This window comes from Garra rufa, chromosome 5 (assembly GCF_049309525.1).
Source record: "Garra rufa chromosome 5, GarRuf1.0, whole genome shotgun sequence".
NCBI lineage: Eukaryota > Metazoa > Chordata > Actinopteri > Cypriniformes > Cyprinidae > Garra > Garra rufa.
Window position 1 is genome coordinate 35179567 of NC_133365.1, and position 23909 is coordinate 35203475.

A 23909-nucleotide genomic window follows, 5' to 3' on the forward strand; every position below is an offset into this window, starting at 1 on the left:
CAAAAAGAGCCATTTCTTTTTTTCTGTCACACGAGAATACATATACTATTTCTATATTTGATTTCATTTTCCTTACAGACTTTACAGAAGAAGCCTTCATATATTCGATTTATCTTAGAAAACGCAGTTTTTATAATTCTAAGTTACTGTCTCTGGAAAAACAACACTTGCACCTCAAGCCGGAGATGCTTGTTTCCTTGGTAACGGGGGTCTCGTTAAATTTCTCCAATGCACTTGAACGCGCCTGTTCTGGAGCTATCTAGCTACGGGTGATGGATAGAGACAAGCTCCCATTGATTATTTTTATGAGAAAAAGCATCCCTCTGTGTTTTAAATGAAGGGAAAACAAGCCTATTGACAGTTCGGTATGTAAACGATGATTGTAATGAATGTGTGAGAATGACACGGATTTATCAGTTTGTCATAAACGGATTTTTCCAAAGACGCAAGCAGGGCTACATTAAAGGAAACTAACGAAAAATTCACATCTAAATATCACTGAAATTTAACGTGAGCGCATAAATGACTCAATTCAATAATAAAACAGTTTGTCTGTGTATTTTAAATACAGGTATCCTCCGTTTGAAAAAATAAATTCTGGACAAATGATGAACAAAAATACATGATATGAAGAAACGATCAGTCGATCTATCAGTCTGTTTTGAATATGCCAATTGTACAACAATGTACACAAAACTAATACGTACATCTTTCTGGTTTCGTGTGACTTGAACGTTGACACATGAACGTTAGAAAATCCGTCCAATTAGTTCAATCACACGGTACTGTGATGACCTGAGATTTTCCACGCATTAACGCAAATGTTTTGAAGTCTATTCGACCGTGACAGCTCCGTGATATCAGGCGTAATCTGCGAGTGCGCGCGCATCAGTGCGCGGGCACAGTTCTCAGCACCAAGGACAGCGTCTCTCACAGAGCATCAGGTCACCCTTGACAAAACCTTGACTGCGATTCAATCACGGTAAGAGCGGGAGAAGTGAACGCAGATGACTACAACATCACTGCAAAGCTAATTTCTCCACCTTCTCCCGAGAGAGAAAGAGTGCATATGTGAGGCGACTATCAACAGGAGCGAGCATCATTTTCTACAAAGGCGTGTTGACATGGTTCTTGAATATGAACGGGTTTCATGAGTGAAGCCCATTCCTCTGCGGAGTAGACTGAGGTGATCGCATTCCAGTGCTGCTGGAGAGGAAGCAGTGAGAGCGGATCTGTCTAATCAACGGACATCGACACGCATCCTCCACGGGGCACTCAGCTTGACTCCACTGCCATCCAGGGCAAAATGCGTCTGGTTCTGTTCGCCTTCCTCATCTCGTGCTCCTGTGCGAGAGGCGGATGCGAACCCAAGACTGTGAACATCGGGGCTGTCCTGAGCCAGAAGAGATACGAACAAGTGTTCAAAGACGCTGTCACCCAAGCCAACAATATTTACGGCAAAGATAAGTTCAAGATGAACGCTATTTCAGTCACCCATAAACCAAACGCCATCCAGATGGCACTCTCCGTATGTGAGGATCTCATCTCCAACCAGGTAACACTCGCAAACCAGTCTCTCCAACTCATACGAATACTCAAAAAACGCATTTGGAAATACTTGATATAATAAAATCTTTTTTTTATTTTTTTTTTTAGATATTTTGAAGTACGATGTCACACAATGCTTTCAACGTCTGATTTTTAAGAAACAGTAAAAAAAAAACAGTAGGCTACTTTACAGATACATCTATCTTGATAATGACTATATTATATTTGTATTATATTGTTAGCCTGAAATTTAAAAACTCTACAATTTCTGTCGACTTAAGTCTCTGAATTTTTTTCAAGTCTATAGTATTTTTATTACTTGGTTCTTACTGAGAGAAATCTATCTATCTATCTATCTATCTATCTATCTATCTATCTATCTATCTATCTATCTATCTATCTATCATATTAGGTTACCGTTTCGGATGACTTTTTTGTTAAATAAAATGTTATAGTGTTTTAAAGACATTTTTTATCAGATACTTAAATCGAGCTTTCACTTTAATTAATTCATTTTGATATATTTATTTTATTCTATATATTTACATTTTATATAGTTGTTTTGTTTGTACGAAGTGTTTCTGGTAAACGCTAATACATATTTTCCGCTTACAAAATCTATAAAGGTCAGAATCATAAACGTGCATTCATTCACGTAAAGATATTTTCAGCCAAATCTAGTTATTGTAACTTTTTATTCTGCAAAGGTAAACCGCTACTGAGAATCTCGACTTTAGAGCACGTTGCACGAAAGAAAACATTCAACAGGATCCGGGGTCCATTTTGACCTTACCGATGAGTGAGAGCATTGCTGTGATGGGAATGATTTGTAAGGCTGTGCTCAGAGGTTACATGAGCTGAGCCTGAAATAATGCAAAGTACATAGGATATGTGACAACCTGTGATTCATGTGGAGTCATATAAATACAATTTCAAGCATAAGTAAAAGGTTTAAGGTAGCATCACTGACCCCTCTATGAGGCGCCATGGCATCGCAGCTGGCCCACCGCCTCTATTTTAATGAAAAACGTAAAACGAGGCCAACATGGCGCCAGCTTTGTAGATAACAGCTGCTTTGTTCTGCGAGGAAAGCTCTAGCAAATTATTACACTGCGGTGGAGGCACAGATTATGTACTTCAACGCTGTAGCACGGATTACCATCCAAGTCACACCCGTTGCTCGCACGCGCACAGACGCGAGCGTGCGCATGCTGTTCATGACAACCAACACGCAAACTGCTGATGTTGGATCAACACTTTGACATTTCACTGTCAGCAGGCTCCTCCAGAAGGGTTAAAGAATTACTTTACATTTTAGAGATGTGTCAGTAACAGATATAGGTTACAAACTAAACAGTGTTGTGTGTATATAACATTGGGAAAAAATGTTGGTCATTTCAATGGAAAAGAAATACTAACTGCAAGTTACCTTAACAAATAAGGCAAAACAATTTAGATGTATTTAACAGAACAGGACATAATGTAGAATTACTGTAAAATGTTTTTTATAGGTAACACATTTTAAATATTTGTTTCTTACAATATTCTTGCAATATTAAGTAACAGAAAAATAGTCAGCTGGACAATTAAACCAGCTGACTGTACATATATTGCTATTTGTAAATTTATGAGTTTGTAAATTTGATGGGTCTGGCTTCCAGTCTTATCAGCATCCAGCAATTTTTAGCTGTACAAAACAGCTCGTTTTGCTGATTGATATTGCAAATGAGTGTGTTTTACCATATAATTTTAAGGTATTATCTTAAATATGAACACACTGGTTTGTATTGCGAACAGTTTTACCGTTTACTGCATGTTGTTATTGTTCCCGATATTTCCCATAGCGGCTAATAAACCGGAAGTCTCACCCATAAGACTACTTATGCGTTGAAGAATAAGGTGTCTGAAACAAAAAATCGTACAACAGGAAGGTACTTAACATCCTGCCTATAAACAAGACGAACACTGTCTGCAACAATTTTACTGTTTTCCTTTGAGGTAATTTTACAATCGATAAGTGGAACGCAAGATGGCGCTAGATGAGTATAAGCGCGTCAACATAAAGACGTGAAAGTAGCGCCGCCGCGCCAGTTTCACTTACCCGGATGAGCGGATTGATATACTGCGTCCATGATCGTCAAAAATATTGCCCGATAGTGCCCTGCGAAGTGGACTGCACTTCACTCCATATTAAGTGAGATTCCTAAACCAAGAAGTATGTTTAGTTCAAACCTTGTCCACTGTGTAGGGATACATGGTACATGGATACATTGCTTTACAAAAAGCAAAGAAGGAAATTTACCAACCTTATCGCGACTCGAGTTTCATCTGTGTTCGATGACGTTTCAGGGTAACGTTATTCGGAAGTAATGTATTTCATCAAGTCAAGCGAACTTCGATAGATTTGCCCTGTTCAGTGAGCTTAGCAGTAAACACTGTGTAGGGACCCTGTGAATTTTCAACGCAATCTATGACCAATCAGAAGTCATATTAATAAATTAAGGTGATGTTGTTTAGTTAATGTTGATGGTGTTATTTTATTGTCGTATTTGTTAGCTTAGTGGTTTTGTTTGGCAACAATTCCAATTTGATTAATATGGTCTTTTAGTTTACTGTTAGTATTATTAGTCTTGTAGTTCCAGGTACTGATTTGGTTATCAATAGTTTTATATTACAGAAGTAGGTTTGTATGTACATTTATTCATTCATTTAGTATTGTATTGAGTAACTGATGTGACCCTGGACCACAAAACCAGTCGTAAGGGTAATTTTTTTAAATTGAGATTTCAATATTTGGCCAGGATACAGCTATTTAAAATCTGAGGGTGCAAAAAAATCAAAATATTGAGAAAATCGCCTTTAAAGTTGTCCAAATGAAGTTCTTAGCGATGCATATTACTAATCAAAAATTCAGTTTTTATATATTTTCGGTAGGAAATTGACAAAATATGATATTTACTTAATATCCTAATGATTTTTGGAATAAAAGAAAAACGGTAATTTTGACCCATACAGTGTATTGTTGGCTATTGCTACAAATATACCCATGATACTTAAGACTGGTTTTGTGGTCCAGGGTCACATATACAGTACAGGTAGGCTAACAAAATACCAGAATTGAAGAAGGCTTTTACAGTGTAGTTTAGAAGTGTTTGTGACAAAATCAAAACTAGTGTAAAATTTGCCAGATTTCTCTCCTCACTATGATCCTCATGTCCTCAGGTGTATGCAATCTTGGTGAGCCACCCGCCCCAGTCCAACGATCATCTGACTCCCACCCCGGTGTCTTACACTGCTGGGTTTTACCGTATCCCTGTAGTGGGCCTCACCACCCGCATGTCCATCTACTCGGATAAGGTGAGTGTGGGAGACCAAGAGCAGCTGGCTTATGACTCAGTATACTTCAGACAGTAATTCTACTTGCGTTTCACTGCAGATGCCATCTGTCCTGTTCTTCAGTCACCTTTTTAAATATGGTTTGCTTGAAGTTTTGAAATGTGAAAACCTTTTCTCTTTAGGATATAGTGTAGAGAATCCCTGAAGACATATTTTTGCATGATGGTCCACCTCCATGATGGTTTTATATTCCTTCTCTAGAACAGAAGAATGTAATATATGTTTACTCGTCTTCAGTTCTAGTGGGGTTCTTTTTTTAGACTTTTAATTAAAAACTCTCATAAATACTGCATATAGCGGTATGATCGATTGGCTCTTTTAGGTTCACTTATACTTCGCTTATGGCGTCTTGGCACACTATGAAGTGATGTTTGGATCTGTCTCTAAATTAATTACAGTTAAAGTGATTAAATCCTAATGAACTGAAATTGCCTCGGGCCTTTGAGATTCACTAGTTCTTTCCCTCCAACCGTCCATCTAGAGCATCCACCTCTCCTTCCTGCGCACGGTGCCACCCTATTCCCACCAAGCCCAAGTGTGGTTTGACATGATGCGTGAGTTCCAGTGGAATCACATCATCCTGATTGTGAGCGATGACCACGAGGGCAGAGCGGCACAGAAAAGATTGGAAACCCTGCTGGAGGAAAGGGAGACGAAGGTGAGATGCGTGGGCTGCCGACTCGCACGGTCCAGCGTCTAAATGAGCGTGTGTGTGTGTAAGTCAGCGTGTGTTCCTGTAATTAATATCTCAGAGGTCCTCTATATATGTTAAATGTTTCCTTTTTTCTGTTGTGTAAACACATTTCTTTCCATTGGCTAACATTATTTATGCCAGAGGCATCAGCAGCGTCTTAAGTGGTTTATCTGCAAAACTTTGTACTTTTCTACTCATCTCACATTGCTTTTTACCATAGTCAGATTCTCCTATTTGTCTATCCACAACAGGAGCAAAATGAGGGACTTAGCCTGGGGTTGTGCAAAAAATCAACGGCAAGGGGATTTGGTTGCTTCGAGTTTCTGTGAGAATTTCTTCCCAGCAACAGACTGTGACTGATTTATTGAGTGTTCTCTGTGTGCAGCTTTGTGCTGTTCAATATTGAACATTATGTAAGAAAGTATTTCGCAATAAATTTCAAGATAAAAGGTAGTTACGCACCATGTGAGCATTAAACCTCATCAACTTTTGCATTTGAACACAGATCTATGCTTAGAATGAAAAGTTACATATGCAGTGTCTAGAAATAATGATTGAAATTCAGTAAAAAGAAACGTTTATTCGAGATCTGAATCCATTAGCATGGCACTGCATTTTTAGGACACCCGCAATGTCGTTGCAATGTCATTTTCAGTAATGGCAGCCCCAAGGCCAGCTGTTTTTATATGCACATTCTCAGACTGTTTTGGGAATCAGTAGAAGGGCTCATGAAAGTCTTTCAGCTGATTGCAACAAAACTTTGCCTGTATGTTGTCCACACGGTCGAATGGCTGCATATTAAAGCTGAATATTAAAGCCATTATGATAAACAAGAAAAACAATAATTTTTCTAAGCACGTTTTTAGCACAAGTTTAGGGGACAAACCTGCTTTTTACCTCTTCATTTACATTAATGGAATTATCTGCATTTTTATATATATGACCCTGGACCACAAAACCAGTCATAATGGTCATTTTTTTTAAATTGAGATTTATACTGCTGAATATACATTGTACTGCTGAAAGCTGAATATACATTATCTGAAAGCTTTCCACTAATGTATGGTTGTTTGGATAGGACAATATTTGCCTGAGATACAGCTATTTGAAAATCTAGACATTGAGAAAATCACATTTAAAGTTGTCCAAATGGAGTTCTAAGCAATGCATATTACAAATCAAAAATTCAGTTTTGATATATTTTGGGTATGAAATTGACAAAGTATCTTTGTGGAACATAATAATGACAATTTTGACCCATATAATGTATTTTTGGCTATTGCTAAAAATATACCCGTGTTACTTATGACTGGTTTTGTGGTCCAGGGTCATATATTGTAGAAATACAAATACGTATTAAATGCATAAAAAAACAGAGTTTTACTCTTTAATTTGACTTGTGCTCTGCAAAAGCAACAAATGCTTAATTTACAAAATATCTTTATGGAACATGATCTTTACTTAATATTCTAATGATTTTTGGCATAAAAGAAAAATTGATAATTTTGACCCATACAGTGTATTTTTGGCTATTGCTACAAATATACCTGTGCTACTTATGACTAGTTTTGTGGTCCAGGGTCACATATTGTAGAAAATACAAATTTGTAGAAATAAATCATAAAAAATTGTAGAAATACAAATACGTTTTAAATGCATAGAAAAGCAGAGTTTTACTCTTTAATTTTACTTGTGCTTTGCAAAAGCAACAAATGCTTAACAGACAAATAGAAAAATATAGGTATCTAGATTCTGTGACTGAAAAATGTGCATTATTTTGATAGAGTGCTTGAAATATTTTATTTGGGGCCATATGTCTGGACAGACATGTCTTGTGGCAGCAGCTTGCTGCGCTTCATGGACTGTAGCTGATGTTCTTTCACGGTAGATTGACAAAGAAATTTAAATTGATGGATGGGATTAGGTTGTGCTTCAATGTACTGCACAATTAACAAACAGCAGTGCATTATAACGAAATAGAGTTCAGAAGACATTAGAATTTATTATTAATTGTGGAGCGCACTCAGGGCAAGTGTTTTAATTAAATGCAAGTGAAAAGGTTAAATTAAAATGAAATATTATGAAAAGAATTAAAGGAGAAGTCATTGAAATAATAAAGTAAAGACTGAGGCCATATGCAAGGATAGATAAGGTTGTCTGCTCCATGTAGTCGTTGTTGATGTTTTTGCAAGCCCCAGGATTAGAGTTTCCCAATTTGAAGCAGAAAAGTGGAGATTTGTTGGAATGCTTTACTGCGCACCATTTATAACTGTTTATAATATTCTGTGTCTGCATATTTTCTCTGTGCACATTATTCATCAGAGTAAAAACAGGAACTATGAAAACCTCGACCAACTGTCCTTTGACAACAAGCGAGGACCCAAGGTATATTTGCATGGTCAATGCACGCCGCCCAAAAGTTATCTGAAAGTAGCCACTAGAAAGCAGTCAAACAATCAACAAACCGATTCCAGAGATCCTTATCCTGCCAGCACGCCTATTTATTTGTTTGGATTCTTTTTATGATTTCAATCGAGAATGGGTTATTTTTTCTGTTAAAGCGTATACAAAAACTCGCTCCCCCACCTCTCACTTTTTTATTTTTGTATAAAGGAATGCATGTATTGAAGCCAGCAAGATTGCAAGTCTATTCTTTTGACACAGTGCGTGGAGATCTGGTCGTGTGGGACAGGCACTATCCAGATGTTACTCCCACCTTTCTGCAGCATTTCTTCCTTTTTGTTGTTTTTTTTGTTTTTGGTTTTGGTTGGGAAAGAAGCCACCACCACCACCACCTTCCTTCACCTGTTTTTTGCTTTCTGGTTGCATCAATCTTCTTCTCCCTCTTCCTCTAACATGCACGTTTTTCCTTGGAATCTTGATTCCCTTGAGTTTGCATGTGAAAATGCAGAACTTTTTTACCTGCTCCAAGCTTACTTAAGTTTGTTCATTTAAGCAGATTATCTCAGAAACTTTTTTTACTTCATTTTTCAACCCCCCTCCCCCCTCCAAAAAAAAGAAAGAAAACAAAAAGAAAAAGGAGAAAAAAAAACGCAAAGCGCTCAAAGAGCATGGTTCATGGTGGGGATGAGTCAACTACTTGACTAATGTTGTGTCCTAATCCCAGGCAGAGAAAGTGCTCCTGTTCAGCCAAGACACAAATCTGACGGCTCTGCTCCAGGAAGCCAAAGAGCTAGAGGCCCGAGTTATCATTCTGTCCGCAAGGTGAGGTCATCTCCACTGTTTAACCCATCACTACTAATCGGTAATGTTACTACATAATATACATGTGGCCAGCCAAGAGACTGGCGAAGCTTGGGTTGGAGAATTCTGAAAAGGCATTTGTGCTACTATTTAATTTAATTGAAATTTCAATTGAATTTTTCACATCTCACCGGGAATTTAAAACTGATTTTAAATGAAAATGGATTGGAATAATAGGACTATAAATTGAATGATTTACTAAATTGCAAGTTAAATAAATTCTAGTAGTGCATTTTGGGAAATAAAGTGTTCTATCCTGAGGCTGTGTTACAAAAACATTCCAATTTAGAATCCCATCTGTCTAGTAACCAAAGTAATTCCATTTAGGAAATCAAACTTTTTCACATCAAGTCAAACAATATAATATAAGCCAAAATGGACAACTTTGTGTTGGTAAATTTTACTTTTCCAGTGAATCACAATTTTAGATAATTACAATTGATTTTCTTTTTTATAATATTCTGTGATATACTTACAATCAGAATCCAAAGTCACGTTCGGTTGAAAGTTCATTTTAGATTTAGGAATTGAAACAGAATTTAAAAGACATTCTCAGTGCACTGCGTATATTTCAACAATTTCAGTGAGTTTATACATTGAAATATTAAAAATGATAGCAGTTGGAGCTAAAATGATGTCCAGCCTCAATACAAAAACTTCATAAGGCGTTTTCTGATTAAATGAGCCAACATCTAATTTGTTAACAAGAAATTGCCTCAAAATGTCAAACAGTTTCTTTGCCCTTCATGAGTCACTCATAATCCAGCCCACACAGAATATGCAGACAGACTTGGGGGAAATCTGAGGCATTCTGAGTAACATGGTGAAATGTGTTTTACACTCTTGCTGGTGTCTACAAACATATTTAACATAAAAAATGCTTTCACAGATTCTATGTGGGCTTGCTCATAACAGTAAAATTGGAGGTGTTTACTCCAGTTACTCAAGTCTCTTACTACCAATCTTTATCCAATCACAGTGAAGACGAAGCCGCAGCCATTTACAAATCTGCGCGCCAGCTCAATATGACAGGCTCCGGTTATGTGTGGCTGGTTGGAGAAAGGGAGATGTCTGGTAAAGCACTGAGTGAAGCCCCAGATGGTATGTACTTTTCATCCTCTAAATTTTCATGCACTCGTTCTCTCTCTCTGTCTCTCTCTCTCTTTCCCAGGCTTTTTAACAGACTGAACTTGTTTGCCTTTTAAGCTTTTTATACGATTACAATTTGCAATCCCCACCGACGAATCAGTGTCTGTGCTGTACTTGCGTGTTTAAACGTTTAAACATCTGCATGTTTAAAGGTTTTAAACACAGTGATTCTTTACTCATTGTACTGTGCTTTATGTCTAATGTTTAATTTGTTTCATTTTTGAGTGTTTGTCCTTTCTTTCAGTAGACAACAAATGATGCAATAGAGAGTTGTGGTAATCCATATTGGTTTGAATGTGCATACATTTTTGAGGTTTGGCTGTCATGAGTTTATTTATAAGTGGTGCTTTGCTACCTCCACATTGAGGTGTGGATACGATGGTAAGCGACAACCGCATTTCTTTGTTCCCGGCTTCTTTATATACACATCCGTGTTCAACTTCACGCCATTTTGCTCAGTGCTGACCCTGTCCTGACCCCCCATGACGTTCACTGTCCTTCTGTCTGTCTTGAGACAATTTGTCGCTCATATGCAATGCACGTTTGTTTCTCTCTCTGCCAATGTGTGCATTTCTTGATTACGAGTATGCCTTGACGTACTCTTGAAGTGTGAGTCGTATTGTGAGGCATTGGCCAACACCATGTAATGTTGTCAACTGGGCAGGCTTGCTCGGCCTTCAGCTTATCAATGGCAAGAACGAGTCGGCGCACATCTACGATGCCGTGGCTGTGGTGGCCCAGTCGATTCAGGAGCTCTTTGAGAAGGAGAATATCACAGAGCCTCCTCGAGGCTGTGTTGGCAATACAAACATCTGGAAGACTGGCCCACTCTTCAAACGGTGAGGCCAGGGATGAGCGCTGGCTAGCATTCGCTAGCTTCCAAACCAACCATTCATTTGCTGTCATGCATTATCATACATTACCACTGGTCTGGCACTGACAAGAGTGGAAGCTTTCACACCACAAACATTGAAATCGCTAGCATTTGGCTTCTAAAACCGTGCCTTGAGTAACAGTCGAGTGCAAGGACACACCAAGCCTGTTAAGTTGTTGATTACATTGGCCTTGTGAAATCTGGTGGTACCAATTTGCATTTGAGACCCAATTTGAGACCCTTACAGGTGTCATTTCTGTTCTCCCATGTCTGTGCCTGCACATTATACGTGCCATCCCACCCCACACGACACTCCCGAACTCTTCCCTAGTTAGTCGTCATGTCTTTTCCCAAGGCATACCTGCATCTCCCATCTGAATTTCTGGTAAACTTCCATTACTTCCAGTCATCGTCAATGTCTTCCTTTGTGTTTAAATGAGCATTTTGTGCCTTTTCTAAAAAAAACCCTCTGGTGTACTAGAGTGCTGATGTCATCCAAGTATCCAGATGGCCTGACAGGCCGCGTGGAGTTTAATGATGACGGAGACAGGAGGTTCGCCCACTACAGCATTCTGAACTACCAGAAAACCCGGCTGGTGCAAGTGGGCGTCTACAATGGCTCGCAAGTATGAGATTGGCTCAGTCTTTTTAATGAGCTGTCCTAGTCAGCTGCAAATATGGTTTGACCCCAAAAAAATTCTAACAAAAGGTTTCTCAGTGGTTTACAGTAGTATCAGATGTACTTAAAAACATACTAAAAGTTTACCAAAGTTTGACTCCAAGAAAGGCCCCATTTTCAAAATGGCGGCCGTCAGGTCCTTAAAATGACCATTACTCCTCTGTATTCCTCCTAGACCAGGAATACTGGTGCCTGATACATGTTTTGGCCATGTAATATTTTAATTAGCATATTTGCATGATAGATACAGGTAAATTATAAAATTAAAATATAAATATCTAAATTAAAATGTCGTGGAAAAGTTCATTTATTTCAGTAATTCAACTCAAATTGTGAAGCTTGTGTATTAAAGGGGTCATCGGATGCCCATTTTCCACAAGTTCATATGATTCTTTAGGGTCTTAATGAAAAGTCTGTAATATACTTTGGTTAAAAATTCTCAATAGTAGTGTAAAAAACACCCTTTTACCTTGTCAAAATCAGCTCTGCAAAATATCAGCTCATTTTATCGCATGGGCCCTTTAAATGCAAATGAGCTCTGCTCGCCCCGCCCCTCTCTGCTGAGGGATTAGGATCTGTAATGTTTAGTTTAGCCATGTTTAGCTGCATTTAGCCGTGTTTATCGGCGAAACTTGTCAACGAGCACATTATTAAGATTCACACGAACAGAGACGCATATGTAGATCGGGATCGTCGCTTTCCTTTTAAAAACGAAAGTAACGTTGTCCTCTACCTCTTAAGCAGCTCAGATGTTGGGAGCAAATGACTACTGCTGTGTTCATTATTACATCCAACAACAGAACACCTCAATCACTCAATTAGAGTCTTCCTCTGCACCTGATTCACACAATGGCGATCGGAGTCGGACTGTTTCAGCTCGGTGAGGGCAGGTCTAAGGTAAGGTGCTCATGTCAATCTACTATCGTGGGAGTGGCCTCTGTTGGTGTTCCGTCACAACGACAAGAAGCTGAGAATGACCTGGTTTTAAAAAGGGGATATTACTTTTAAAGATTAAAAAAATACCACTGTGGATTTTTATCATTGTAGGGTGGTTGTGTACACAAACTGCCAACACACATTAATGTTCAAACAACATGTAAAAGTTAGTTTTGCGTCCGATGACCCCTTTAAATAAATTCATTGCAAACAGACTGAAGTAGTTTAAGTCTTTGTTTCTTTTAATCGTTATGATTTGGCTCACATTTAACAAAAAAACACCAATTCACTATCTCAACAAATTAGAATATGCTGACTTGCAAATCAGCTAATCAACTCAAAACACCTGCAAAGGTTTTCTGAGTCTTCAAAATGGTCTCTTAGTTTGGTTCACTAGGCTACACAATCATGGGGAAGACTGTTGATCTGACAGTTGTCCAGAAGACAATCATTGACACCTTTCACAAGGAGGGTAAGCCACAATCATTCATTGCCAAAGAAGCTGGCCGTTCACAGAGTGCTGTATCCAAGCATGTTAACAGAAAGTTAAGTGGAAGGAAAAAGTGTGGAAGAAAAAGATACACAACCAACCGAGAGAACCGCAGCCTCGAGAGGCTTGTGAAGCAAAATCGATTCAAGAATTTGGGTGAACTTCACAAGGAATAGACTGGACTTGCGTCAAGGCATCAAGAGCCACCACACACAGAAGTGTCAAGGAATTTGGCTACAGTTGACATATTCCTCTTGTTAAGCCACTCCTGAACCACAGACAACGTCAGAGTCGTCTTACCTGGGCTAAGGAGAAGAAGAAATGAACTGTTGCCCAGTGGTCCAAAGTCCTCTTCTCAGATGAGAGCAAGGTCCTGGAGTCCGGAGGAAGGGTGGAGAAGCTCATAGCCCAAGTTGCTTGAAGTCCAGTGTTAAGTTTCCACAGTCTTGTGATGATTTGGGGTGCATTGTCATCTGCTGGTGTTGGTCCACTGTGTTACTGCACCAGTTTACCAAGAAATTTTAGAGCACTTCATGCTTTCTTCTGCTGACCAGCTTTTTAAAGATGCTGATTTCATTTTCCAACAGGATTTGGTACCTGTCCACACTGCCAAAAGCACCAAAAGTTGGTTAAATGACCATGGTGTTGGTGTGCTTGACTGGCCAGCAAACTCACCAGACCTGAACCCCATAGAGAATCTATGGGGTACTGTCAAGAGGAAAACGAGAAACAAGAGACCAAAAAATACAGATGAGCTGAAGGCCACTGTCAAAGAAACCTGGGCTTCCATACCACCTCAGCAGTGCCACAGACTGATCACCTCCATGCCACGCTGAATTGAGGCAGTAATTAAAGCAAAAGAAGTATTGAGTACATATACAGTAAATGGACATACTTTCCAGAAGGCCAACAATTCACTAAAAAGTTTTTTTTTTATTGGTCTTATGAAGTATTCTAATTTGTTGAGATAGTGAATTGGTGGGTTTTTGTTAAATATGAGGCAAATCATCACAATTAAAAGAACCAAAGACTTAAACTACTTCAGTCTGTGTGCAGTGAATTTATTTAATACACAAGTTTCACAATTTAAGTTGAATTACTGAAATGAATGAACTTTTCCACAACATTCTAATTTATTGAGATGGACCTGAAAGTGATTACAAGTACAATTATATATTAAAGCAACTTGAAATAAGTGACCATTTAGAGGGTTCACACACAGGCCTCTGTTCGGGCTAATTCAGAGTTTTTTTATGATCAAAGTTATACAGCTCCAATTTAAGGAACTTTTGGGTGCAGTAACTTTTACACTGAATGTCAAGTCTGTGTTTTAGAAGAAAAAAAAAAGCTGTATGTGTCCAAAAACATGTACTGAGTAGGAGTTACATGACATAGGCTAAATTGTTTACATCTCTGGTTCACCCCAAACAAAGATAAAACCTTACAGTAATCTCACAACATCATGTATTCCATAAGTATGTAATCATGTCTGTGCAATTTAGACGAGTCCAATGGATTCATAGACCCAGAAAACATTGGGTTAGACACCAAGATTACTTGGCTAGGTCAAATAATGAAGGAATTAGGATATTTTAAGGGTTTTCTGCCCATCTTGGACGCCATCTTGAAAATGACACCTTTCTAGTGGTCAAACTTTGGTAAACTTTTAGTATGTTATTAAGGGCACCTAATACTACAAAAAACAGCTGAGAAACCTTTTGTTAGAATTTTTTTGGGGTTAGGTGTTTTTTTTTCATATATGCAGCCGCCTATCCTTCTGCTCTACACGTTTGCTATTTTAACAGTTTGGACAGTATCACACTGTCATTTTATTGTAACACTTTACAGTAAGGTTACAGTATGTAAGTGTCATGAACCATCAATAAACAATTTTTTACAGCATTTATCTAATATTTATAAATATACTGTAGTACATTATTAATTTGAAGTACAGTAGCTGTTAATTCAGTTACACAAATTTACTTTTTAACAAAGTATTTCCAAGAATCTGGCGATGTGATACAATATGAATATGTAAGCAAGGTGATATATTGGTATGTTTCTTATTTTATGAATAGGACTTAATTTTAGGAAAGCTTTAATTAAGAAAACACCACCATATGCAAACCTTAGCCAAAAAAAAAAGACACACACAGTGGGATCTGCACTTTTTGTGCAGTACGAGTAAAGAGGGAAAAAAGTGCTTGCAAGATTCTTTAGTTATTAAATGTAGGCTATAAAATGTAAGCTTTTATAATCAGACCATATATATATTTTAGCCCCAGCTTTACAATTTTAAAGGGTTACTCCACCCCAAAAGGAAAACTTTGTCATTATTCACTTACCCCCATGTCATTCCAAACCCATAAAAGCTTTGTTTGTCTTCAGAACACAATTAAAGATATTTTGGATGAAAAATAACAACTTAATTCAACAATTCATCTCCTAGCGCCATTTTGGAGAGTATCCACTGGATGCAAACAGCGTACGGTGTTCTGTGTCAGCCGATACATTTTCTACATTTATTTACGCTTTGATTTGAACGAAAACAGCATATCCGAGTGACGCAGCTGAAAGAGAACAGCGTACGCTGTTCGCGTCCAGGGGTTACGCTCCAAAAGATATAAATTGTTGAATAAAGTTGTTATTTTTGTTTTTTTTTGCATACTAATAGTATTCTTGTAGCTTCGTAAAATTATGGTTGAACCAGTGATGGCAGATGGACTATTTTGACAACGTCTTTCATACTTTTCTGGGCCTTGACAGTGTTATTTACTTGGCAGTCAATGGGACAGCCACAAAGCTCCTGGTTTTCATTCAAAATATCTTAAATTGTGTATATCGATATTGCGTTTTTGAAAATCGATACAGTATCACCAAACAAAATATCGCGATACACACGTGTATCAATATTTTCTTACACCCCTGAGTAAAACGGATAAAAATTTGGGAAATTTGATTGATTAATGTGACACTTTGACCTGACCATGTTACTTTCTATCAAAGTTATCTGATGATTATCAAGATGAATTTGTTCTGACACAGTTCAACTCTTTGAGTTCTTGTCATATTTTATTACCATTTATTTAACTATAGTGGATAAACTGTGATAATGTGAGAAATGTTAAAGGTGTCTGAATAAATTTTGGTTTGACTGTATGTAGGAATTAATTAATTTATAGCAATGAAAATGAATGATGGTTGTTGACAGGAATACATTTTGTTCCAGGTTGTAATGAACACTCAGAGGAAGATTATTTGGCCAGGAGGAGAGACTGAAAAGCCAAAGGGATATCAGATGTCAACAAGATTAAAGGTAGTTTATTGCAAGGCTTTTTATGCATACTATTTGTTTTCTAAATAAAAAAAATAAAATGAAACCTCCATTGACATTCAGTTCTCTTGTTACTTTGGTAGATTGTCACCATTCATCAAGAGCCCTTTGTCTATGTGAAACCAACACTAAGAGATGGAACATGTAAAGAAGAGTACACTGTAAATGGAGTCTTGATCAAAAAAGTGATCTGCACAGGCCCTAATGAGACCATTCCAGGTAGGCATTATGTATTATATTATATGCAGTTTGTTGGACTAAAGTGCTTTGTCCAGATCTGACTGGCTTGTGTATCTCTATAGGTCGCCCCATAGTGCCTCAGTGCTGCTATGGCTTCTGCATTGACCTTTTGATCAAACTTGCAATGACAATGAACTTCACCTATGAAGTGCATCTAGTGGCTGATGGCAAATTTGGCACTCAGGAGCGTGTGAGTAATATGATAACTTTATTGATTCTTCACCTGCCCAAAGCTTTGTCTTTTCCAAGGTCATGCAGCTATTGTCTGCTCATTTCGAAGTCTTTCTTCAGAGAGCTGTTAAGAATCTGCTGAAATATACATCAAGTAAAGTGCATTTGGACATGACAGATTGCTTAGCTTTATCTCCCTGATTCCAGGTAAATAACAGCAACAAGAAGGAGTGGAATGGCATGATGGGAGAGCTCCTGAGTGGCTTGGCAGACATGATCGTGGCTCCACTTACAATCAACAATGAACGAGCCCAGTATATAGAGTTCTCAAAACCGTTTAAGTACCAAGGGCTCACAATACTTGTCAAAAAGGTGAGCCTCAGATGCCCTATAGATCATCATTTGAATGTACAGACTTTAAGGGACAGTTCATTCAAAAACTGAATTTCCTTTTTTTAAATGTATGTATGGGCAAAACCAGTTCTTCAAAATATCTCTTCTGTTCCACATAAAAAAAAAACTCTAATGGAGGATCTGGGGTCAGTTTCATTTAAGATTTCAGCATCAAGTTTCAAATAAAGTATCTGAAATGTAATTAATTTTTGGGAAAATCCTCTGAGAACATGATTTTCTGGGACGGAAATAGTATTACAGTTTCTTGATTTAATTGAATTCCCTGAAGTGGGCTTATCTCTGTACTGAGAAAATGCTGTGATAAATCAATTGACTCTGAAGTACAGTGAAATCTATTAATACACCTCTGACCAGTGTAGATGTAGACTCCATTTGATGCTCCATATGGCGATGCATGTGGCAATGTGGGGGGTGTTTGTTGGATTGGATAAAGCTGTGTTGTTTTGCAGGAAATACCACGCAGTACACTGGACTCGTTCATGCAGCCTTTTCAGAGCACTCTGTGGTTACTGGTGGGTCTATCGGTCCATGTTGTGGCGGTGATGCTCTACCTATTAGACCGTTTCAGGTAAAGCACAAAATTTGTTATATGCATCACACCTTTATGGAATAGTTCATCCAAAAATGTTAATTCTGTTGTCATTTATTCACTCTCATGTCATTCTAAAAGCTGTATATTTTGTTCTTTGGAAAACAAAGGAAGATATTTTGTATGAAAGCCCATTTCTGCCACAAAAAAAAAATGTTATTGCAACTTTTTCCTCACAATTCTTACTTTTTTTCTCAGAATTGTATGATACAAACTTACGATTCTGACATTTTTCTCAGAATTGTGTGATATAACTCACAATTGTGAGAAATAAAGTCAGTATTGTGAGATAAAAAATTGCTATTCTGTTTTTCTCGCAATTGCGAGTTTTGAGGGGGAAAAAAGACTGTTCTCAGAATTGTGAGTTTATATCTCAGTTTTTGTCTCAAGATGCACACCAGTAATGTTTTTTCTAAGGCACATTTAAATGACTTAAATGTTTTAATTGAACTATGGCCTAATACTGGTTTAGGCTAAGCCCTGTCTACGAAATCAGGCCTATATCTCGCAATTCTGACTTAACTTGCAATTGCAAGTTTATATCTCACAATTCTGACTTTATAACTCGCAATTGCGATTTTATATCTCGCAATTCTGACTTAACTTGTTGCGAACTTATATCAGAATTCTGAGAAAAAAGTCAGAACTGTGAGAATTATTTCTCATAAATGTTACTTTATTCTCAGAATTGTGGGTTTATTTCTCAGAATGGCGAGTTTATGTGATGCAATTCTGACTTTATAACTCAATTGTCAGTTTGTATCTCACAATTCTGAGAAAAAAGGTTTAAATTGTGAGATAAAAAGTCACAGTTAACCTTTTTTATTTTTTATTCAGTAGTGGAAATGGGTCTCCCTAATTTTGGAAATATTGGAAATACAAGAAATATGTCTATACAAAATAAAAACATTGTCTACAATAAAAAAAAATAATACAATGAATAGTCAACATTCTTCAAAATATATTTTGTGTTGTGCAGAAGAAAGAAAATTATTAAGAAAATGACACAACAGTGACAGGATTTTAATTTTCGGGTTAACTACACCTCATCCTTGGATAGATGTAGGAATGACTGAACACACAGATGTGAGAATGTAGCTTGATATTAAGAAAGTTTGCAGAAGATCTAAGAAGTTTTGCTGAAGATTTACAACATTTTCTGGATGCAGTTTAAAAGCATCTGTCTCTGAGTGATATGCGCTTTGCTTTGCAGCCCGTTTGGAAGGTTTAAAGTAAATAGTGAAGAGGAAGAAGAAGATGCCCTCACCTTATCCTCTGCTATGTGGTTCTCCTGGGGTGTACTTTTGAACTCCGGCATTGGAGAAGGTAGACATCAGCATTAAGATTATTATTCGGTCTATTGGCGCTGTGAGGTGGAAATACTGCTGACTGCGTGTTTGATTGATTTAGCAGTAAACATCATTTTCTTTATCGCTCTCACCTCTCCGCTTACGTTCACAGGTGCCCCTCGGAGCTTTTCAGCAAGGATTTTAGGTATGGTGTGGGCTGGTTTTGCTATGATTATAGTTGCGTCCTATACTGCCAATTTGGCAGCCTTCCTAGTGCTGGATCGGCCTGAGGAGCGCATTACCGGCATCAACGACCCTAGGGTAAGCGCTAAATATGAAGCGGCTTTGCATGTTATACAACAGAATATCAAATAAGTCTCTAAATTAGTGTGCACCGAGATTTCACATTTCACACGCTATAAAAACACCACGTATAATTAAGCAGGACGAGAACATGTAATTACGGGTCATTTGTTCGCAAAGGTTATTTTTATTTGCTTTGTTTCATCATAACAACCTATGTCAGTTCTGTCATGTGGGCTGAAAATTTACAAAGGACTCGATGTAAACATTTGAAAAAGAGATTTTGAAAAAAAAAAAGATTTTCTCACAAATGATAAATTTACAATTGTGTTATTCTTACAGTTATAGGTGCACAGAAATATGAACATTTTTAGGTCACGCTTAACTTGGTTTGCCTCTATTCCCACAGCCATTTTCCTCTCAGAAATATTTCATGAAAATGCAAAGACAAAAAAGTCTATATTTTTGATTTGCATGCACCAAACACCAGTTTACTTTAATTATTCAGCATGTTTTGAATAAATTTATCTTGCGTAGCACCCATTTATCACAGTTCTCCCAGACCGTCCCACTGTTACCTTGTATTCCAGCTGCGAAACCCATCAGACAAGTTCATCTACGCCACAGTGAAGCAGAGCTCTGTGGACATTTACTTCCGGCGCCAAGTTGAGCTAAGCACCATGTACCGCCACATGGAAAAGCACAACTACGAGAGCGCTGCTGAAGCCATCCAGGCCGTGCGAGACAAGTCAGTCAACAATCGAGTTTCCTCTTATAATACTTTTACAACCCATTGTTCCATTAGAACAGGTTTAGTGGAAGCTGTTGTTTTAAATCTTAAAAGCACAATATTCAAGTACTTCATTTAGGGGCTGGGCCTAGATATCGATGCCAGGAAGTGGGCAGCAGAAAGCTAAATTACCAGTTAGTACAAAGGGTGACACATAGTCCGCTCCCCTTAGTGAGTGTGCGAAGAGCAGAAAGAGGCTAAACCCCTGTTAGAGTGATTCAGTACAGTATTGATGCTGAATACAAAGCAGGGTAGGGAGTTGTATTTTAAAGAAGGGCATTCACTACAAGGCTAAGACAGGAACAGATGGCAGACTGCCAGTGTGTTTAATACATTTTCCCTACTGATTTTTAACATCTGGAGTACTATAATCTCCAGAAATTAGTTCCGCTTATCTACATTTAGAAGATGCAAGTTCTCAGGCATTGGTGTAAAAAGAAGTAGAGGTGAAAGTGTTGTGTTTTTTTTAAATCCAGATGTCTGAGACACCTGGGATTTAATCTTATCTCATTTAAACTGAGTAAACAAAGTTTAGGATTTTGAAAAATGTAGAACAAAGAAACATTGTGACATGAAGAATAAATACTTAAGATTCAGAAATATTTCAAGGTCACTAATGAAATGTCAGTTTGTTGCATTTATCATGTGACTCTTTGTACAGACAGATCATCTCGCTTCCACTGGAAGCACAAGATGTTCTTTGGATCATTCTCAAATCATGCTGCATCAAATGAATCATCCGGTTTCACGAACTTGTGGAGTAAATGCAGCTTGTGTGCTGCTGACATTAAAGCAAAAGGAGGACAAAGTACCAAAATACTTAGATGTTTTAAAATTCATGTTTAATACACTGATCTAAAGTGGCAGTAAAGAACTTTCATTAAAAAATCCTGAGGGGAAAAAATGTGTTGTGGTTTCAACAAAAATATTAAGCAACACATTTGTTTACAACATTAATAATAATAAGAAGAATGTTTTTAAGGACCAAATAAAGTAATGGCTGCTGACAATTCAGCTTTAATTAAACAAATGTTATTTAAAATCATAATATTATTTCACAGTATTACTGTTTTTACTGAATTAAATGATGCAGCCTAAAATAGACATATTTAAAAATCTACACTTTAAAAAAATACTAGGTTAAAGACAACCCAGCGTTGGGTGAAATATGGACAAACCCAGCGAATGGGTTGTTTTGACCCAGCTGTTGAGTTAAATGTTTAACCCAACCTATTGGGTAGTTTTATTTAACTCAGCTGTTGTTTAAAATTACTATATGGCTGGCTTAAAATCTCAAAATATGTTGTAAATTAAATAATTAATAGAGGCATCAGCAATAATCAAAAGATGGACATTTATCATTAGTCAATTTAAAAAATGTTGATTATTATTTACAGTAGTCAATATTTGAAGCGGATAAAAACCTTCCATCAAAGTTGTCCTAAAACCAAAACAATACCTGTTCTTGTCTTAGGACAACTTATGATTTTTTTTGATCCACTGTAAATGTTGACTACTGTATACGTTATTAATTTATTCAATTCATTTTAAGCAAGAAATACAGTCATTTTTAAACAATAGTTGTGTTAAATAAAACTACCTAGAAGGTTGGGTTAAACATTTACCTAAACTGCTGGGTTCGTCCATATTTCACCCAGCACTGGTTGTTTTTAACCCAGAATTTTTGACAGTGTATGAACGATATTGCAAATAGGGAAAGAAAAATACTTTTAAACTGAAAAAATGCAAAGTTTATTGTATCAAGACATGTTTACAGTAGGTAATTTTATGTATACTTTTTTCTACCCATAGCAAACTCCACGCGTTTATATGGGATTCAGCAGTGTTGGAGTTTGAGGCCTCGCAAAAATGTGACCTGGTCACCACAGGAGAGCTGTTCTTCCGCTCTGGATTCGGTATCGGTATGCGTAAAGACAGCCCATGGAAGCAAAATGTCTCACTGGCCATCCTCAGGTAATCTTAATCAGGACTAATGATCTGCAATGCGCAGCTATACTTTTGTTTGTTTTTCTCTTTTTTCTCTGTTCCTTTCAGCTAATCCCTAGGTTTACTGCAATCTGTCAGCTGTTTCTATTTCTGGAATAACGGATTGTTTGACTGATGTGTTGGGTCTCTAAACTAACAGTTCCCATGAGAATGGCTTCATGGAGGACTTGGATAAAACCTGGGTCCGTTATCAGGAGTGCGACTCCAGAAGCAATGCACCAGCCACGCTCACTTTTGAGAATATGGCAGGTATGATCTGCCTCTCACAATTTCCCTATTGCTTTCTAAAGAGCTGTTGACACTGATCAAATTCCTTAAAGTTGAGTTTCAGTGCTGTTGGCTGCTAGAAAGCTTTCTACTTGACTGTAGCATCCAGCTGTATCAGGCCGCAGATTGGTAGCCACATTATGTCTCTGCTCATTTGCATTAAATTAAAACTAATTAATACCAATTGTCATATCACTGAAGGCTATGTCGCCAAAAATTGAAAATGAATCTCTGTCAGTATAAACAGGCCTTATTATTGGTCTGTCTGTTGCCCTCTTAGTCACATTGAAGACTGTCTGGAAATGATCAAATTAATTTTTTAATCACACAGGCGTGTTTATGTTGGTGGCTGGTGGCATCGTTGCCGGGATCTTCCTCATCTTCATTGAGATTGCATACAAGCGACACAAGGATGCACGCAGGAAGCAGATGCAGCTGGCTTTTGCAGCAGTTAACGTCTGGAGGAAGAACCTACAGGTACAACTGTCTCCCATCCCCCCAAACACTATTACATCCAAAAAACAGCCCAGTGGTTTTTGCCATAGAACAAAGAAGTCTTCTAGTCGCATGTCTGTCATGCATTTATGATGCGACTTAAAGGTCATGATGAGGCACAAAATAACACATCACCAAAGAAGCAAACCTAAAATAAGGCAGTCAAACTGAGCAGCGAATGGTGCAGTGAACTAAAGAGTTTGTCAATATATTAATGCATGCTCAACACTGAATTTCTGTTGTAAAAATATTACAATGAGCTTTCTTTTAGATCAGGATTGTTTTTTTTTTTTACTTTCTGATGCCAAGGGCTCCCAAATATGATGATGCCTATAAAGCCAACTGTGAAATTGGCTAAGAAAGATGAAGGGATTTTTACAGTTTGGAAAAATGTTTATACACTACTGTTCAGAAGTCTCTTATAGTTACAGTCAAAACAAAAATTATTCAAATACCTTCAACATTATCACAGTTTATTCGCTATAGTTTAGAAAATGGTAATAAAGTATGATAAGAACTCAGAGTTAAACTGTGTCAGAACACTTTCATCTTAATAATCACAAATGAATTACAGTCAAACCAAAATGTATTCAGACACCTTCAACATTTCTCACATTATCACAGTTTATTGGCTATAGTTTAGAAAATGGTAATAAAATATGACAAGAACTCAAAGTTAAACTGTGTCAGAACTAATTTATCTTGATAATGTCAGATAACTTTGATAGAAAGGTATGTAACAAGACATGGTCAGGTCAAAATGTCAAATCAAATTTTTGGTCCCACATTTAAATCAATTTTACTGGTATAAAGAATTTTTGGGTATAATATGTCACAGTTTATTATATTTCGCTTTCCTCACTCACATAAATTACAATAGTGTCCTGCACCCGCTAGTAAAAAAATATCAAAAATTGTATCTGAATAATCTCATGCTTACCTAATGAAAAAAAGAAAACTGTTTTCTTAAAAATGTGAAT

General features: G+C 37.4%; 1 protein-coding gene across 4 annotated transcripts in view; it reads left to right on the forward strand.

Moving 5' to 3' along the window:
* The first annotated feature begins 865 nt into the window (after window positions 1-865).
* The window catches only part of grin1b (glutamate receptor, ionotropic, N-methyl D-aspartate 1b), a 34989-nt gene continuing 11945 nt past the window's right edge, over window positions 866-23909 (forward strand). Inside the window, exons 1-19 of one of the 4 annotated variants that reach the window (XM_073839895.1) lie at window positions 866-1555; window positions 4771-4905; window positions 5426-5602; window positions 7961-8023; window positions 8766-8863; window positions 9882-10003; window positions 10716-10890; window positions 11407-11551; window positions 16260-16346; window positions 16448-16583; window positions 16667-16794; window positions 16983-17147; window positions 17639-17757; window positions 18992-19104; window positions 19240-19388; window positions 19961-20118; window positions 21973-22134; window positions 22307-22416; window positions 22766-22911. In XM_073839895.1, the coding sequence (XP_073695996.1) occupies window positions 1307-1555; window positions 4771-4905; window positions 5426-5602; window positions 7961-8023; window positions 8766-8863; window positions 9882-10003; window positions 10716-10890; window positions 11407-11551; window positions 16260-16346; window positions 16448-16583; window positions 16667-16794; window positions 16983-17147; window positions 17639-17757; window positions 18992-19104; window positions 19240-19388; window positions 19961-20118; window positions 21973-22134; window positions 22307-22416; window positions 22766-22911 (2637 nt within the window). In that variant the 5' untranslated portion in view covers window positions 866-1306. The remainder of the gene's footprint in view (window positions 1556-4770; window positions 4906-5425; window positions 5603-7960; window positions 8024-8765; window positions 8864-9881; window positions 10004-10715; window positions 10891-11406; window positions 11552-16259; window positions 16347-16447; window positions 16584-16666; window positions 16795-16982; window positions 17148-17638; window positions 17758-18991; window positions 19105-19239; window positions 19389-19960; window positions 20119-21972; window positions 22135-22306; window positions 22417-22765; window positions 22912-23909) is intronic. The other 3 variants (XM_073839897.1, XM_073839896.1, XM_073839898.1) reach the window with 3 other exon arrangements.